The 19,229-nt window shown below is 43.7% G+C and overlaps 1 protein-coding gene across 1 annotated transcript in view; it reads right to left on the reverse strand.

Annotated features, from left to right (window-relative positions):
- Positions 1-17,205, reverse strand: part of SNTB1 (syntrophin beta 1) — a 243,543-nt gene extending 226,338 nt beyond the window's left edge. Inside the window, exon 1 of the mRNA XM_082433206.1 lies at positions 16,448-17,205. Coding sequence (XP_082289332.1) covers positions 16,448-17,021 — 574 coding nt within the window. The 5' untranslated portion in view covers positions 17,022-17,205. The remainder of the gene's footprint in view (positions 1-16,447) is intronic.
- Positions 17,206-19,229: the final 2,024 nt, after the last annotated feature.

Genomic DNA, 19,229 nt, shown 5'->3' on the forward strand with positions numbered 1-19,229 from the left:
CAGTATTTGGGACATACTGAAATTTTTTAAATCAAATAACTGTATTGCATCCAGCAACCGTATATGTGAACATTTTGGGAATGACATTAATGATTTATTCCAGTAGCATGGATATCAGGTTTTGATTCAGCCAGAAAGTGGAGAAACTGCTTCCAAGTAACAGTACTCACAGCAAGGCTAAGATGCATGAGAGCAAAATTTTGCAGTGCTGTATGCATCATAACAGAGAGCTAGTCCCCACCTATTTCAGGAGCACAGATCAACCTGCAACAGCCTTTACCATTGCTCAGCCCTATTGGTGCTGACTTACACACCTAGAGGTGATGAGGAATTTATCTGAACACTTAGAAAAGACAGATGGTGTCATCAGACATTTGACAAAGAGAAAAAACTGTGCTAGAACTCAATGACTATGCACCCACTCCTTAAACTCCTTGCCAAATTTTAATGAAATTTATTCTAAAACCTCCTATAGGGGGTGCATTTGTTTGCTAGGGCTGCCATAACACAGCACCACAGACGGGTGGCTTAAACAACAGAAACTTATTCTCTCACAGTTCTGGAGGCCAGAAGTCTGAAATCAAGGTGTTGGCCAGGTTGGTTCCTTCTGAGGGCCATGAGGGAGAATCAGTTCCATGCTAACAATCTTTGGAGTTTCTTGGCTTGTAGAAACATCACCCCAATCTGTGCCTTCATGTTCACATGGTATTGTGTGTGTGTGTGTGTGTGTGTGTCCATGTCCAAATTTCCCCTTTGCATGAGGATACAAGTCAGGGCCCACCTTGCTCCAGTATGACCTCATCTTAACTAACTGCATCTGCAAGGAGCCTATTTCCATACGTCACATTCTGAAGTATTGAGGGCTAGAACCTCAACACAAGAATTTAGAGGGGACATATTTAACTTATAACAAGGGGTGGAATCTGTAAATGTGTTAGAAAGACTGGAGAGGAAAGCCAAAGATGAAGGAGACCAGTCTGGATATGAAACCTGACAGAGAGAACTTGGGAGGTGGGAGGCCCCCAAGACCTGGGACCGGCCCCCCAAAAGTCTAACTATTCCAGCCTGGGGGGAGGGGGATGATGAGGAGACAGATGAAGGCTGCTCTGCAAGCAAGCACCCTGCTTTTACACCGCGTGGAAGGATGCAGCGGCAGACAAGAATGAACCATTCTGTGTCCACTTCAGGCTTTGGTGCTGTAAAAGCATTCCTTACTGTCCCCAGCTTTCAGGATTCCTCCCTCATTATGTGTGTAGCACTTACTATCCACAACACTCATTTACCAAAGCTGTCATATAATCTCATGTGTGTTTTCTAGGTATGTTCTTTCTCTACAACTATATCAGGGAAACTTTCCATTTTCCCAAAATATATTTTATGTGCATATTTTACATTACATGCCCACACATATATAAATATGAACATATATAAAAAAATTAAGCAGCTGAGAATGGAATTTTACAAATCAGTGGCTGAGAGTCATTCTTTAAAAAGTTTCTTCTTCCAGATCATCCTTCCAGGCCTTATGGACGTTTTCAAAGGATAGACAACTTAATTCAGTACTTGGAACAGTTATAAAGTTATATTCATTTTTTTCCCTGATAAATACAGATTGATAAACATACCATACTGGAAATACAGTCTCCTGACATTTCATAATTATTGAGGCAAAGATAAATTTGTGGAGAGTACATTTTCTGGCAGAATGAGAAATAATGATTCTGGGACATGAGGTATAATTTAAAATAAAATGTACCCACGTAAAAATTGTAAAGTGTTCAAAATATATGAAAACCAGCAAATCCATTTCAAAATTCTATTTTCCAGGTGTTAGAAGGATTGGGACAGAGCATCTGGTTTTGTTAATTTAGGCCCCTCTTTCAACCAGGTATTGATAAAGACCTACGACATGGAGACCTTGTTAAATAATTGTTGATCCAACACCACGTACATTATTTAACCATCTGTAAATCTTACCAAACAAAGCTGCTTGTTTCTTAGTTTTGCCCAAATGCTGCTGTTTTAGGGCCATGGCTAATGACTAACAGACAACTACCAACGAGTCAGTTCACTGAAGTTCTTAAAGTAGATAAGGTCTGATCCCTTCTCTTATGATCATATAATCTATGCAGGAAGACAACTATAATAGTAACCAACACACTTTGATACTTTGATACAATGCACAGTACTAGATACTGTACTAAGTTCTGTATTCACTCTTTCCATTCTCATATCAGCCCCATAAAGAAAGTACTATTGTTATCCCCACGTTAGCCATGAGAAAACTGAGTTCTAGACAGCTGAGGCTATTGTTCAAGGTCAGAAAGCTAGTTTGTCCACTCTGCTCATGCCTCGTCTACACTTTCGACTGTCCCTCTGAGACTCAATAGTTCCTTTGTCCCTGTAACAGGAATAGTATTATCAAAAGAGGGGCTTGCTGTTAATGTATTTTGTGCCCTCCAAAGCGTCAATAAAGGAAAATCGCAAGTTCCAGAGACAAAACAGAAAAGAGATCTCTTCCACATGGCAATAAGAGCCTAAGTTGCCCAACTTAAGATGACATTGGGGGCTTCCCTGGTGGCGCAGTGGTTGAGAGTCTGCCTGCTAATGCAGGGGACACGGGTTCGAGCCCTGGTCTGGGAGGGGATCCCACATGCCGCGGAGCAACTAGGCCCGTGAGCCACAACTGCTGAGCCTGCGCGTCTGGAGCCTGTGCTCCGCAACAAGAGAGGCCGCGATAGTGAGAGGCCCGTGCACCGCGATGAAGAGTGGCCCCCGCTTGCCGCAGCTAGAGAGAGCCCTCGCACAGAAACGAAGACCCAACACAGCCATAAATAAATAAATAAGTAAGTAAGTAAGTAAGTAAGTAAGTCAGGAGCTCTTTAAGACAAAAAAAAAAAACAAGAAAAAAAAGATAACATTGGATTAACCCAGTGTACCATGGGCCCCACCACTCCTGATTGTCTCAGACTCTGTTTTACTACTTTGCAGTTAATGAGCAGATAGTTTTGGCCAGTGGTTCTCAGCCCTGAAGGTACATTAGAATCACCTGGGGAGCCTGTAAACAGACTAATACCCAGAATAAATCCCTGACTAATTAAAATTAGGATCCCTTAGGGAGGGATCCAGTCATGAGGTTTTTTAAAGCTTCCTAGGTGTCTCTAATGCACAGCCAAGTCTGAGAACGGGTACTATAGGCTGTACACCAGTGCCTCTCAACCGGGGGCTATCTGCCCTCCGTGGGATATTTGGCAATGCCTGGAGACATTTTTTGTTATTATAAGTAGGGGCAGAGGATGCTACTTGCATCTAGTGGGTAGAGGCCAGGGATGCTGCGAAACATCCTACATCACAGCAGACAGACCCTGCTCCCCAACAAAGAATTATCTAGTGCAAAATGTCAACAGCACTGAGGTTGAGAAACACAATGTTCCCCTTCGGTTCAATTCATCTAACTTGTGCATAACCTTCTTGCAGGGACTGTGCAATCAACTAAGTGCAACTGCCAGCCTCTCTGCTAACCACACACTCAAAGAAATTAAAAATCAGGTAAAGGTGGGCAAAATTTTGCCTTACAAGGCTTCCCGAGGATAATATACTCAATCTTTTTTTTTTAAATAAATAAATTTATTTATTTATTTATTTATTTTTGGCTGTGTTGGGTCTTCGCTTCTGTGCGAGGGCTTTCTCCAGTTGCGGCAAGCGGGGGCCACTCTTCATCGCGGTGCACGGGCCTCTCCCGTTGCGGAGCACAGGCTCCAGACGCGCAGGCTCAGTAGTTGCGGCTCACGGGCTTAGTCGCTCCGCGGCATGTGGGATCCTCCCAGACCAGGGCTCGAACCCGCGCCCCCTGCATTGGCAGGCAGATTCTCAACCACTGCGCCACCAGGGAAGCTCCCTATACTCAATCTTGATTGTGTCTGAGCCAGCCTTTACAAAAGATTTTGGGACAGAAATGGGTCTGAGCACAGTACATCTTCCATGACGATTTCCTCTGAACACTTTTAAATCAGGAAATGAGGTTCTGATGAAGCCCAAGTTAGTACATCATGTCTCCTCTGCAGTCAATGTTACATGCAGAGAAGGCTGCTTAGAGTGAATACCTGCAGTTCTCTGCCTGGAGGGCATCTTTTTGGCAGGAGGGTACTTGTGACCCTTGCAGAGATGCCAGCAAGAGTATCAGAGAGGTAATACCCTCAGCAGTCAACCTTAACGAAATGATGATGGCGAGTTGGTGAATAAGTTTCACCCCCTTCCTCACCCCTCTGTTAGGATCTGATGCATTCCAGAGTGGCTAAGTGGCTCAAGGTGGGGTCTTTATGGGTTCATTCCCATCACCGTCTTACATTCCCACTCTACTACCAGTGTTTTCTGTGATTCTATCCCAAATAAACTTCTTACACTGAGATACTCATCTCAGGTTCTGCCTCTCGGGGAACACAAAAATGGAACAAATCTCAGAATACGTGACACTATCAAATATGCCTAAACACACTGAAAAATTAAGCGGACAGAAAGGTACATCGAGACATCTGAGCCAATATTAGTGCAAAAAAAAGTCTTCAGGAAACTATTATTCATGGGTTCTTAGAGAGCAGCAAAGATACTGTATCCACAAAACAAGAGAATGCTATAAAAAAGAATGAACAATGAGACCAAGAGAATGTTCTGGAACTTAGAGATAGAACAGATAAAATTTTTTAAAGATTCAATACAAGAGTTGTAGATACAAATCTAGTAATTGTTCATGAAAATGAAAAACCATGAAAGAGAAGGACAACTGGAGAAAAAAAAATAACAACAAAAATTAGTTTCTTAGCATGTCCATACAGAGGGTCCAACATCCAGCTATAAGATTTCCACACACAGAGAGCAAAAACAGCAAAGCAGGAGAACTGTCAAATAAATAATACAAGAAAAATGTTCCAGAACTGAAGTGTAAGAGCCTTTGGACCACAGGTCCCAATCTACTCAGTAAATGGCATCCTAAATGTCTTAGTTATTTTTTTCATGACATTCATAGGCCCAAAGAAACACCTACCAATTCAATTTATTAAGTAGTTAAGTCCAAACAACGTAGTACATCTTTATGTCCTAAAAACTTAGCATTTGTTGAGCACTATACAACTTCTCAAACTTTGGAATCATATTGGATACTGCCACCTTCATTTCATGTGGTACTTGTTATTTTTAATTTAATTTAATTTCTTTTCACAGTAATTGCAGAAAACCCAGCTTCACAAGGATATTCACATTATTGAAGGAATGCAGCAATCTAATGTTGAAACTCCCTTTAATAGTTTGCCTGGTATCCAACAGATGTTGCTGTTTTCCTTGAAACTTTAAAATATTCCATGGTACCCTTGTGAGTTCACTGGGGCACCCTAGGGTATCTTGGAACACAGTTTGGGAACTATGGCTTCAGCCTACTGCTGTCCATTAAGTGCTTGGAAAATTGATTACCCAAAAGCCTCACACCAAGGCAAGTCACTCTATACAACTGAGAATATCAGAGATAAAAAGAAGTATTAGAAGTTTCCAGTAAAAAGAAATAGTTCACACATAAAGGAAAGAGAACGAGAATGGCATAAGACTTCTCACTAGCAACCCTGAAAACTGCTGAGGGAAAATGACTGCTACCTCAGACTACCACAATCAAAGGACCAACCCAGTGAGAAAATAGATTAAAGATATTATCACATATTTACCTCCCAAACATTCTTTCTCAGAAAGCCACTAAAGAATGTGCTCCAGCAAAACCAGGGAGTAAACAAAAAATGAAGGTGACAGTAGATCCAGGAAAACAGACACAGGAAAAAAGCCAAGGACAACCCAAGGAAGACGGCCACACACCAGGCCAAGACAGAACCAGTCCAGAGTGGCAGGGCTCCAGGAGAAAAATAAACAGAATGGGTGGATTATTTGATATGTGTGAAAATCTGAAAAAAAATTATTGCTAGAAATTTGATACATTAGTGCTGCATTTGGGGAAAAAAAATTGAGCTAGGCATAAGAAAACTAAGCAAATGGAAAAAAAAGAAAAGCTGTTAGTAACTGCAAAAGACCTGATCATAGAATATTACTTGACTGGAAAATGGAGCAATACTGACATCATCATAATTTTATAAACAGAGACTGATTTAGTCAATAATGGCTAAATCTGATATATCAAGAAATAGCAGTAATAGGCATATTATTCAGAATATTAGAATATATATTCTAGTATGTAAAAAAAAGTATTCCAATATTCTAAATCATATGCCCATACTGCTATTAGAATATTCTAAATAATATGCCTATACTGCTATATATTCTAATATTCTGGGGAACAGGAGAGAAGATATGGGGGAGGGTAGGCTAAGGAATGCTATAAGCATGTAGTATTTTGATTTAGACAAATTCTAAAAATGAAGTAGAGAACAGAGGACAGTATATGGATATCGCAAGCAAAAAAGAAAAATCATTAGCCTTGATTTTCATTGCAGATGAAGGACATTTCAGATGAAAGTATTTGAAATGCAAGGCCCCAGATAGCCATGTAATTACCTATATTTTAAATTTCACTTTGCTTATGTAATCCTACTTTCAAGTCACCTTTTCTGTGAAGCATTCCTTTCCACTTCATATATCCCTAGTACTTTCAGATATTCCATAAGTTCTGTTACAACATTTACTCCTTTATAATTTATTATTATTATTATTATTATAGAACCTATTGTAATTTACATAAATGTAGTTTATTACTCTACACCTGTCTCCCCTCTGGGCTGTTCTATTTTAGAACAGGAATTTCATCTCATCCCTCTATAGATTTTTGCTTCAATCTACCAACAAGGTCCCACCTTACAAACATTAAAAGAAAAATTATTTTAATAAATAGTTGTGTAACAATTTTACACCATACCTCATCAATTCAAACTGCCCATTTCTTTTCATATTTTATCATCTCTGAATTGGAGGATAGGCCTTAAAATCTCTGAAGGTGTGGATGGAAACCAAGTTCTTGCAGAGAGTGTTTATAATTTCTCCTATCATTTATAGGGGGCCCTCCCTATCTGAGAACACTTTAGATTAGATTATCTGCCTAAGTACTTTTCAAAACTCACACTGACATTGTATATTCAGACCTAAATATTTATTAGAACCAACTTGCAATTCAAAATTATAGGAGATATATTTTTCCTTCCTTCTACCAGTACCAAATTTGAAATGAGTGCCTTTGTTGTCCCTTTTTGTGTGATGGGTTTATTTTTCATTTATTCCTGCATTGAAGGCATAGTCCTTTGGTGTCCCAACTTTATGCAGGTAACCTATCAGACTTCCCATCTTAGACAGTTTTTTCTTTCTTAAGGGTACATAAACAATGATATATCTTCCACTGGATGGTCTCTTGGAGACCATGAAACACAGTACTAAATAATAGAATAAAAAACTAAAGTATATTTCTGACTTAGTCATAATTATATAAATATTTTACATTTTTTGTAAAAGAAACACTTGGGTTTCTTTGGGTTAATAAGATCTCCACATTCCTATAATTACTAGAAAATTTTTTAAAGAGTTTTGAATTTTGCTGTGTAGGTTAAATCCCTACTTGCCGACTGTTTCTTCACAAAACACTCTTCTGCATGTTCCTGCACATCAGCATTTTAAGACACAGTTCACATTTGCCCACTAAAAGCCACAGCACCCTACGCTGTGGTTTGGTTGATGGAAAGCATCTGATGCGACTAAAAATCATCAGTGAAATACACCCTTGTGGGATCATAATTCACCCCTGCAAGGCAAACGAACTCTCCTAAGCCATCACTTACATCATTTGGTTCCCTAACATGGCAAATCCCAAGCTGTCCTTTGTGCCCCCCAAAAGGCTTTATAGAACATATGATTGAACCCTTCATTTAACTTATATGATTGAACCCTCTATCCAAAAATAATACTTAGATAAGCATGAGATCTGACATATTACACAGTTAGTAATTATTTAGTGCAGACTACGTTCCAGGCAATGAGCTAACCACTTTACGTACATAATCACTCTACTCCTTACAATGAACCCACTGATTAAGAAATTGAAGTTTGTAATTAAGTAATTTGCACAAGATCACACAGCGAGAAAGAGGTAGCGTGCAAAAATTCAAGCCCAGACAAAATAAATCCAAGGCCCACGGTCGGAACCATTGTCTTTTACCACTTTGAAAAAAAACCAAAATTGCGAAAGGAAGAAACAAGAGCAGTTTGAACAGCAATGCAAACAAACTGGACATGTCAACTGCAGTCATCCTCAGCAGCCCGTTAAATTTTAGACAGAGCCTCCCACATTTATGAACATGCTAAGAACAATGCTTCAGTCCACAGGGAGGAGCAGTTTTTAAAAGTACTGAGCTAAGTACGGGTCATCCTTTGAAGTTCCATGACAATCGTTATTAATCATGAACTTTTCCATCTTGTCTATGCTGCGTTGGGAATGGGGCTCACTTGTGCGGGTCTGTTAGGATATTTACTTTGTGGTGCACATTATATATTTTCTCTTAAGTCTCACTCTGCAGGCCAGAGCTAAAGGCAAGCCTTATTATAGATCAAAGCCAGTGAAGTGGGTAATGAGGTTTGGTACGTAAAACACTTGTTATAAATACGGGGGAAAAATTCTGGCTTTTCTTTAACATTAACTGCTTTGAAATGCATCATCTGAAGTAGAATTCTTAGTAGGCCACTAGCTGCCAGAGAATAATTTCCCTTCGCCAAACAGAACACTGGTACCTTTGGTTAGATGTCTTTCACAAGTGTGGAGCCGTGTGCAGTGAGTTATTTTTATACATACTTCATGGGGTGACGGCTAAAATGCACCACTGAACAAGAAGAACATCCCCTACCCCGGCAGAAAGAAGGAATTGAAGGACCATTCCGATCAGCTTCACTTAAGGAACATGGTCTGAATTCTCAGGCTGATACATAAGCTTAAAAAAGAAACAATTAAAATATCTAAGCAGAGAGTTTTCATCTCCTTGGGTAGAAAGCGTTCTTACTTATTCAGATGTGTAGGTCCCTGTGCCACAGCGGGGCAAAGGCAAAGTGGTTATAAACATAACACGAAAAGGATAATTACATTTTCGGATCACTTTTAAAATCATGCCTGGCTCCTCTTTTGTTAACTGTCTTTCAAGACTGGTCTATGTTAAGTAAGTGCTTCCTAGGTTTATGAAGTGCCTTCTTTATTCCTCTTCTCTACAGGAAAAGGTATAGTTTTCATTATCGGATGCCAAATGTTTATCACCATAGTCCAACAGCAGGAGTGCCGGAGGATGGGAGTCATAAAAAATGGGTCATTGCTAAATCCCCCAATTTTTTCTCCCTCCCTCCCTCCCTTCCTCCCTTCCTTCCTTCCTTCCATCTGTCCTTCCATTTTGTCCTTTTCTAACACATTTTAACAGCCTGATGTCTGCCAGGTACTATGCTATATATGCTGGGGTCAAAATCACCCTATTTGTCTTACTAATCTCAAGTACTTCACAATCAGCCTCGAATACCCTACCTCCCTAATTACTGTAAGGCTCCCAAAATCAGAGGCCAAGGCTTATTCCTCTGAGACTTCTTTCTGGTCCCCACACGATGTCTTGAGTTTGTGTAGTGCGCAGCAGAAGAGCTGACGGGGTGTTAGATAATCTGATTTCCAGCTCTGCCACTGACAGGTAACCCGGGACCAGTCACCTAACCCTCCTGTGCAAAAGGCAGATTGTAACACCTGTCCAAGCAACCACAAAGGGGTGACCTGGTGACAAAATCATAATGTGAGTGAAGCCCCTTTACAAACCTAAGCCTTACTCATGGAGTTGCCCCCAAGTATAATTCAGGGTCAAGTGGCTGTGTCCCAGGGTAGCTGGGTGGAAACAGGGAGCCAGTCATTTCACTAAAGCCTTGCCAACCTCATGCTAGAACCATCGCCCTAGAGAGCGCGCTTCTTGAAACGTGAAACCGAGTGTGACATTTCCCTGCCTAAAACACTTCACCCTCAGAAGGAAGTCCAACTCTGTAACAGGGCTTACCAGCCTTGACCCCTGCTCAGTTCTCTGGTCTTTTTCACTCTTGCCCCTCATCAAGGTCTGAAGGTCACATTCTACCCGCTCAGCCACACTGAGCTAGAGCCGACAGCCGAGCTCTTTTTTAGGCTGCCCTGAGGCATCTGCCTTCCCTAGCCCTGGAGGGGCTCCGCTGCCCTTCCCGGGGGAGACCACAGCATCCCATAAAACCCCGGATGTTGCCCTTTTCACTCCATCCTGTAGTTGCCTGCATGGTGCTGATCTGTGTCTGTCGCGCAAATGTTGCTTCTTGAGGGCAACCCTAGTGGCGTGTGGCGCATAGAAGACACTGAATAAATAACTCATTAGAGGCATAAATAAATGAATGAATGAAGAACTCCTTTGCAATGAGACAGGAAGTGATTCTTTACTGTGGTTCAGTGTATTCATGAAGTCCTACCTGGGAACTCTGCACCATTATGACTTCAGCAAACCAGATGTGGTAGCAGAAAAATTATCCCTCCCCACCCCCCACCCCCGAAAAGAAGATGCCTAGTCTCCAGATCCTGTGAATATGTTACCTTACATGGCAAAGGGGAATTAGGGTTGCTAAACATTAACTTTAAATGGGGAGATTATCCTGGATTATCTGGATGTGACCAATGTAATCACAAGGGGCCTTTAAAATGCAAGAAGGAGGTATAATAGAGGTTGGAGTGATAAGAAGTGAGAAGGACTCAAACTGCTACCCCAGGCTTAATGGAAGGGAGCCATGAGCCAAGGCATGAGAGTGGTCTCTAGAAGCTTCTGGAAAAGAGCCTCCAGAAAGGAATGCAGCCCTGCAGATACGTTGATTCTGGCTCAGTGAGATCTGCATCAGGCTTCTGACTTTAACAGACTGTAAGATAGTAAATTTGTGTTTTAATTTACCAGGGTTTCTAGTTATTTGTTACAGACACAGTAGAAAACGAATATTTCAAACAAAAAAGTAGAAGAAAGACCTCACAAGGACAAATCATTCCACCTCTTGGAGCTTCACTTTCCTAATCAACAAGTTGAGGATAAGCATTCCTAATCCGCTTATTTTATACAGCTATTCATGAGGATCAAAAGCTTTAAGGCTTGTGCTTAAATCTCGGCCTCAGCATTTATTCACTGTGTTTCTTTGGCAAGTGGCTTAATTGATCTGTGCCTCAGTTTTCTCATCTGTAAAACAGACATACTGATAGCATCAGGTTATTGTGAGATTCCACTGATTAGTCCACGTAAAGTGCTAAGAACAGCATCTGGTACGAGGTAAATATTATATAAGTGTTAGCTACTATCACACGTGTAAAAAGAGTTTGCAAAAGGTTAGGCATTATAAAGTGGTAAAGTAGAATTAGCATTCTTACAGAACACTGGTTCTTAAGAGGTTGGTTCTTGCCCTTCCCCAAAAGCAGTTCATAAATTTATGGGGGCATTTCAGAGGTCAAGGTGGGTCGTGCTGGCATACGACTAGCATTTAGTGATAGCCGTCAGGGATCCAAGACACCTTGCAACATCTGAGCCAGTCCTTCACAGTGCAAGATTTTTCCAGATCCCAAGTGATACTACATACCCCTACCCATCTTCATTTGTAGCTATGCATCGATGGTAATTTTACATACAAATCCTAGCATCTACCTCCTTCTTGTACCATGCAGTTATCTATTGAAACATATTTTTTATAATTCACTTCATTTCTCCATTTTTTAATGTTAATAATAATAAAATAATAGGGCATTATTTTGATTTTAAATTTAAATTAGAGTTAGGTTATATTTATGAAATTCATTTCATGATAATAAAAGGGGTGTTAGAAAGATTTGTTAATAAAAGTGTGTTGGGTCTGAATTTATAAGATATGAAGTGAAATAAGGTTTAGAGATGGCTTACCCCAGCTTTCTAGCTTTCCAATGAAGAAAATTAAGGTCCAAAGAAATAAAGTATATTGCAAAAAGTGTAATTATTAGTTAAAAGATAACTCAAGTTTCAAGATTCTAATTCCAGGGTTCTTGGGTATTCTTTAAGAATCTGTACATCCTAAATAAATAAATATTCTTTAAACTTCAAATTCTCATCCAATCCTGAGATTGTATGCCAGCAAAATCACTGCCCTTCCCTTGCACCCTGCCATCTCCCTGCTCCATCGTCCCTACTTCCAGCACTGGAGAAAGTGATTATGAAAGTGACATTTTAGATGATCTCAACAGACAAGCATTCCTGGGAGCAGTACTGAGGGAGGGACTTTGGCGGAGAAGGTTAATGCCAACAACTGTCTCTGACTTTCTCCTTTGCGGTTTCTATTTTTTCTAGTCCAGTTCCATAAGTGACCTTTGTACCCAAGGATAATTCTGTCCACCCCTCACCTCCACTTCCGGAACATTCTGCACTCCTTGACCTTAACAAAGTTCTGAAGAAACTAATTTCATTGTCGCTTCAGTTACAAAAAGGTTGATATAGGCCAAATTATGATTTTACTAATAAGGGCAAAAAACTCTTCCCCCATCCCCCCTTACGTACCCAAAGCTGCCAAAGACGTTTATGCAGGTATGCCCTGCCCAACTCCAGAGGGTGCACCCCTGGAGTTATGAGGTTCAATATCTGCATGGCTGAATGCAGGGTCCCTGTTCCCAACTCCCTAAAATGGGAAATGAGTTCACAGTGTGAAGATTTCTGATCTTAACTTTGATGCACGCTTGGTTTAACACTGACTTAACTGGCATAGTTTATTCACTCTTTAAGTTTGAATTGCAATTTAGTCTCTTTGCCCGCCATGTGTTCAATGATGGAGGCTCGGTCACATTGTAAATTTGGGCCATATGGCAGCAGCTCCCTCTTGATAGCCAGACACTTGGTGATTAGGGCTTTGAGACTCAATCCTCTTTCCTGTCTCTCCCTTTTGAGTGGTCCACACAATTGCTGTTTCCTGCTCAAGGCTGTCCCAAGCAGGTCAGCACATTCGAGGAGTGGGGAAGAACATCTTGAGCCCAATAACTGATGAAGCTTCAACTGATTCAGGCACGCAGTTGAAGGAGAAGCTCAGAGTATCAATTTCACCTCGAGGTTTTAAGTATGAGCTTTTAAGTCTGATAGACCTGGATGCCTTCTAGCTCTGGTAGTTTATGCAAATAACCTGTAAATTTTAAACTTGTAAAGTCTGTAGACTTTAGTTTCCTATCAGTAAAATGACCAACAGTAGCACTAACCTCATGGAGTTACCAGAAGTGTACACGAACAAATGTAAGTAAAACCTGGCACATATTAAGTACTCAAGAGATGTTAGCTGTTGCTGTGATTCTCTTTTCCCAGAGCAAAGGTCTCCTAACGTTACAGTTCTATAGTACAAAAACAACAACAACAAAAAAAAGAATAAAAATTTGAAAATATAAACTCTAGTAAATGAATAGGAAAGGTGTGTCCCTTAGAAGGGGCAATTTCATCTTCATGTGAATTGTAAAAATAATCACAGCAGGCATTTGATACATTCCGCCCCGTCCCCCACCCCCCCGGCCTTTTAAAATTCTCAGAGTGCTCCTCCATACAGCAGCCCAGTAAGTAAGCATTTCTTTATTCTCATTTTTCAGAAAACACTGAGGCTCAGGGAGGTTACCATCCTTCTGTGGCAGAATCTAAGACTAGAATGCTGGCATTGAAATTTGCTGGGCGGGGTTTCATTTCACAGGATGTACCATTAGTAGAGGCAGTCAGTCTCCACTAGGGGGCGCATGTCACGTAATGGGGGTCATATTAGCTGCGGTTGAGGGATGAAACTAGTCTCCAACCGCTCCCTCAAAAATCAAACAAACCAAAAAAAGCAATCTAAATAGAAAGCAGTGTCTTTGTCATATAAATATATCTTTAATACATCTCCCTTAGCCGTCTGGTCCAACTAGATTACATCAGTAAAGACTTTCCTATGTAGAAATTCTGAAATCAAGATGGCATTTCAGTGCAGTAACAAGTAGATAGGTGATTTTATTTTATTAAATTTTTTAAAAGATTTTTTTTTGATGTGGACCATTTTTACTCTTTATTGAATTTGTTACAATATTGCTTCTGTTTTATGTTTTGGTTTTTTGGCTGTGAGGCATGTGGAATCTTAGCTCCCGCACTAGGGATTAAACCTGCACCCCCTGCATTGGAAGGCGAAGTCTTAACCACTGGACCGCCAGGGAAGTCCCAATAGGTGATTTTAAAAAGCCCTTCCCCTGGTTCTGAAAAGTCCCTTCAGCTGGGAATCCCTGTACTAGGCCAAGCTACAAAAGAGAGGTTGTGTGCTATTTGATTTGATGATACATGATCATTCTCACCTGATTTCGGACCAACACTCTCAGAAGAAGAGACACTGCTTTGGGGGGAAGAGGGTTTCTTGCTCATCTTAATAGCAGTCAGTTTCTGAAAACTCAGGCTTGGAATAAGACTGCTGCCCAAAGCCCAGGTGGATCGTGTCTAGGAAGCCCATAGGTCTGCCCCTAGAGGTCCTGCCTAGAACACACAACAATCCGTTGTAAGAATGTTACCTTCAGAGATTTTTACAAAGCTAACTTTTCAGTTGCTGCACCAATAAAGTCAGACAACTGCTTGACTTTTTTTTCTTTGTCTAAGTTTATTTTAAACTGTAGCGAGTCACATTTTCTTCCTCTTTTGGGGTGAGAGAGTTTTTTTTGTTTTGTTTTGTTTTTTTACTTCTTTGATAAATCACTAGCCATTAAAGTGAAACTGAGGAGAAGAAAAGAAGAGAGATAATGAAGGGCAGTGCTTGAAATAGAAGTGACCTTTGTGCCCCCTGATATTTTGCAGTAAATATTACAAGCCAAGCAGGTGTCCAGCCGTTTATAGTCCAAACTACATTTGCTCCAAATTCCACCTGCCCCTTGTCACACAAGCTGACACACACTTGAATCAAGAAAACTTTTTTTGTTTACTTATGTTAACCATAAAGCCAAACCAAATAGCCTTCCACTTTCTGGATCCTGGGTAGCAATTAAATATGAAGACATCACAAATCCTCTAGACAAATAAGGGGAGGGGGGGGAAACGTGTATTCTAGGCCAGGAGGTGGGCCATGTACCAGAGTGTTGCATCAGCTGTTACAGGGAACAGTTGGTTTCCCAACTTCGAACTTTCTGGGTTTCACACACCAGCACCACAACTGATGAGCAGGAAATTGACTTAAGTTCTTAATTTAGGACTTAAATCAACCACCTGGTTTACAAGGTCTCAGTTGAAACATTGTTTCAATGGCCATGGGTTCATTTATTCGTTGACTAAGCAAGCATGTCACGGAGCTCAAGCGAGATGACCCATAACTAAATCAAAGACCCCAGATAATCAATCTACAGCGGGGAAAAGCTGGATAAATAGATATTTCCATGACATTAGTGCTGAAAGAGCTATGTACAAAGCAAGCTAAGGGGCAGAGTGGCAGACATCAAGTGCAAAATGCAGCTGTAGTGGGAAAGGAGAATGCGTTATCCCCTTACCACTGCCCTTCTGTCCCACGTAACGCCCCACAGTCACAAAAGGGCCCAAAACGGTGCTACCTATTCTGCTCACATTCGGTACCTAGGAGAATGGGGACATAAGATCTCAAGAGAGTAGTTTCTAAGACACCTCGCACGTAGGGGAAACTGTTTACAAATGCAAAGTTGTTTCCACATCACTCCGGGGGGATGGAGGGGAAAACACCGGGGGAAGATGCTGACAGAAACAACACTTTACCAGCCCTCCACCGGAGCAACCCGGAATCCAGACGGACCGGCCAAACACCTGGCAGCAGAAGTGAACTTTTGCATAAAGCTGCACCTCACTTCCCAGCCCTGGGCACAGCTCCCGAGCCAGAAGTCCAGTTTCCAATTTGAAAGGAGGGAAGTCGGGAAGGGTGGTGGGAGTTCTAGCATTCACACGTTGCCACCCCTCTCTGGCCCCTTGGAGATTCAATCCTTTTTTTAGCTGGGCTGCCCAGGCTCCTGAGAAGAAAATTGTGCCAAAGCAGAAAACTGTCAGAGTTGCGATTACTCAGCGAGCTCGCTTCGGAACGCGGGCGCTACCCTTCATTGCCAGTTTCACTCCCAGCCCCTACACTACACAAGGATTTTGCGCGGATAAAAAATGAGACAACATCACTACGCCTCCGACCCGGTGCTCGGCACAGAGTAGGCGCTCAAGAAACCCTGCTCGCCTAGCCTTTTCCTACACCCCTGACGGGTCAACGCCTGGGACGACCCTGGGCGGGAACAAGTTGCCCCCAGGTGGGTAAAAGTTGTCAAAACTCCGCCAGCTGCGCGCTGCGGCCCCCTGGTGGGTGACAGCACGCAGGTGGGTGTGAGGATGCGGCTGCGGGGGGGGGGGGGAGGGAGGGCGTGCGCTGCGCATCCCGAGCGGCCCGCCCGGCGTTAACCCCTCACCTTCCAGCAGCACTTCCTTGCCAGCGCGCTTCAGCGCCTGCACCGCCTCATCGTGGGTGGCGTCCCGCAGGTCGGCCCCGTTTACGGACAGGATGGCGTCCCCTACGTACAGGGCTTGAGTTTGGTCCGCCGCCAGCCCCTTGAAGATCTTGCTGATGAGGATGGGCATCTTGTTCTCCTTGCCCCCCTTGATGCTGATGCCCAGCCCGCCCAGCTCCTGCTTCAACACCTTCACGCCGCGCTTCTGGTTCGAGATGGACTCGGGCACCTGCTCGGGCAGGTCGGTGAAGGCGGTGCGGACTCCGGCGGGCGAGTCCGGGGGCTGCGCGCCGCCCGCGCCCGGGTGCCCCGCGCCGGCGCCCCTGCAGAACGAGCCATTGGTGGCGGTCCCGATGCCGTTGTACGCCGCAGCGCCCTCCTCGCAGCTCAGAACCAGGGCGTCCTCGCTCAAGTTCACCAGAACTTTGTGCCAGCGATCCCGCACCAAAACTTCCAGCAGCCCGCTCCGCTGCGCTCGGCCGCCTCCCCCGCCGGCCGGCCCGGCCGCCGCTGCCGCCGCCGCTGCTACCGCCATCTTTCCGGCATTCTTAAAATGCCATGTGATTGCAAAAGGGGGGAAAAGTGGGGAAGGGTTGCGGGGGGAGCGAGGAGAGCGCGCCCCGCAGGGAGGAGGCGGGACGCGGGACTCCACTCCGGGACTTCGCCAAAGCGCCCTGCGCGAGTTGGCAACCGCGGTCCGGCCGGTTCCCCCTGGCCTGATCCTGGGCCGGGTGGAGCAACCTAAAAGAAGAAGGAGAGACAGAAACAGGAAAGGGGAAAAAAAAACAGCTGCCAGTTGCAAAACCCCAAACCGAGGGGAAGCCGCCTAACGGCTAAGCGCCGGGGAGGGTCGGTAGGGGGAGCCGCTCCCGGGGAAAGGCGGGGACCCAGCGCCCGGCGGCCGCTCACCTGTTCCAGCCGCCGCAGCCTCGACGTTCACACGCCGCGCGCCCGCTCGACCCTCCCCTCCCCGCCTCCCTCCTCCGAGCGCACGTCGCCGCAGGGAGAGCTTCCCGCTCCACCACGCCCCGGGCGTCTCTTCTCCACTCGCCCTTCTCCGCGGGCGCCCACACCGCACCTTGGCGTGGTTTGTAAGTCCTGCGTTGGTCCCCTCCCTGGACGCTCCCAAACCCCCTCCCCTTTCACACCCTCTGTTGAATCACCCCTCAGTCCTAACCCCCAGGGGTGTCTAGATTCAAATCTCCTCCCTCTGGCTTCCTCAAACCAAGTCTCGGCTTCTCCTGCTGAGTTCTTACCTGTCTCTCCTTTCCGCAGGGACTCTCAGGTAGACTCAGGCAGAGGCCTTGGGTTCCCTGAGAGTCACGAGGGAAGGCTGTCCCAAGAACCCAAAATGAAACGTCAGCATAACCCGAGTGCGGGAAACTTCTTTTTCAATGCAGGACATCTTTATGCCGGGTCTCTGGAGAGGTGTCTTTGCTGGCTGGGGTTTTCAGCAGGTCGCTGCCTGCCCCAGACCCCAGGGACAGATGTTCTTCCAGTTCTAGCACATTATATGCTCTCTGCTTCTGACCTATCTTTCTTTTCCCCGCAATGCCACCCAAATGCTTCCTGTGACATTCTCTTTCTTCCCAGGATCCAATATAGAAGGTCCACCATTTAAGAACTCAGTTGCAATGGACTGTATCTCAAAAGTTCCTTTATGAGTGACTTATGTGGAGCTCAAGCTGCATTTTTCCTGGGAAATGATATTATAATCATTGGTTACCTTCCCAGGCCAATGCGGAAATGCCAACATAACCCATGTCTTAGATGAACCTCCCAGAACCCTCCTGGTCCTTGAACCTCTCAAGTTCTCCCCGACCCTAAGCAGGTCTCATGGAACTCTGGAAGTGTTTCACACTTCTCCTTTCCCTCCTTTTCCCGCCTCTCTCTGCCCTCTCTCCAAAAACCAAAACAAAATTCACAAATCTGAGAATTCCTAAAGGTAAACCCAACCCAGCAAGGTGTCAGAAGGAAAGAAATCTATTGAACACATTCCCACTGGTGTGTATTATCACTGAAAGTTCTCTAACCCTTCCAGAATGACTCACACTTTTAATTGAGAATGTTTAAAAACCCAGACCAATCCCCAAAGATCGGGTGGTTGGTATTCCAGATAGGTCCCAGAATGAAATGGAAACATTTGGGGTTTTTTGTGGTTTTTTTTTTTTTTTTTTGAGGAAAAGAAGTCACTGCAGGTAGGTCAAGGGGAATGCTTAGATTTATACTTCTGCTTGCAGCATCCTTATTTCTCAAATTTCTAACCCACCAGTGTTCCAAAAGCTGTTTATTCTTTCATGTAAAGGTACCCACGGCCAGGACAGCACAGGCGGCACCACCGTTGGGTGGGAAAACCGTCTGAGGCTGCCCTCTGCTTTAGAGGCTGAGGACTCACACGCATCACTCTTCAGGAGCCTGAGTGCTGCCAAACGCACTGAGGTGGAGATAGGCACCAGGATGCCAGTGTGATGACTTAGAAATCAAAACAGATCGCCCGTGGGCTGAAATCCTCCATTCACATCACACCTGTATCTTGCCTCTGTGGTCAAGCGATGTCAGAGGCCCAGGCATAACTAGAAGTAATGTATCAATTTGCCATAAGAAATTGCAAGCTCTGGGATGGGAATTTCTCAGAATCTCTGTGATAAGCACATTTTTTCCGGGTAAGCAACCCTACACGGGAAGGAGTAGGTTGCTTGTTGAAAGCGGCATCGGAAGGAGCAGAGCAAATATTCAATATCAT

This window comes from Balaenoptera physalus (genome assembly GCF_965194825.1).
Source record: "Balaenoptera physalus genome assembly, chromosome: 17".
NCBI classification, from domain to species: domain Eukaryota; kingdom Metazoa; phylum Chordata; class Mammalia; order Artiodactyla; family Balaenopteridae; genus Balaenoptera; species Balaenoptera physalus.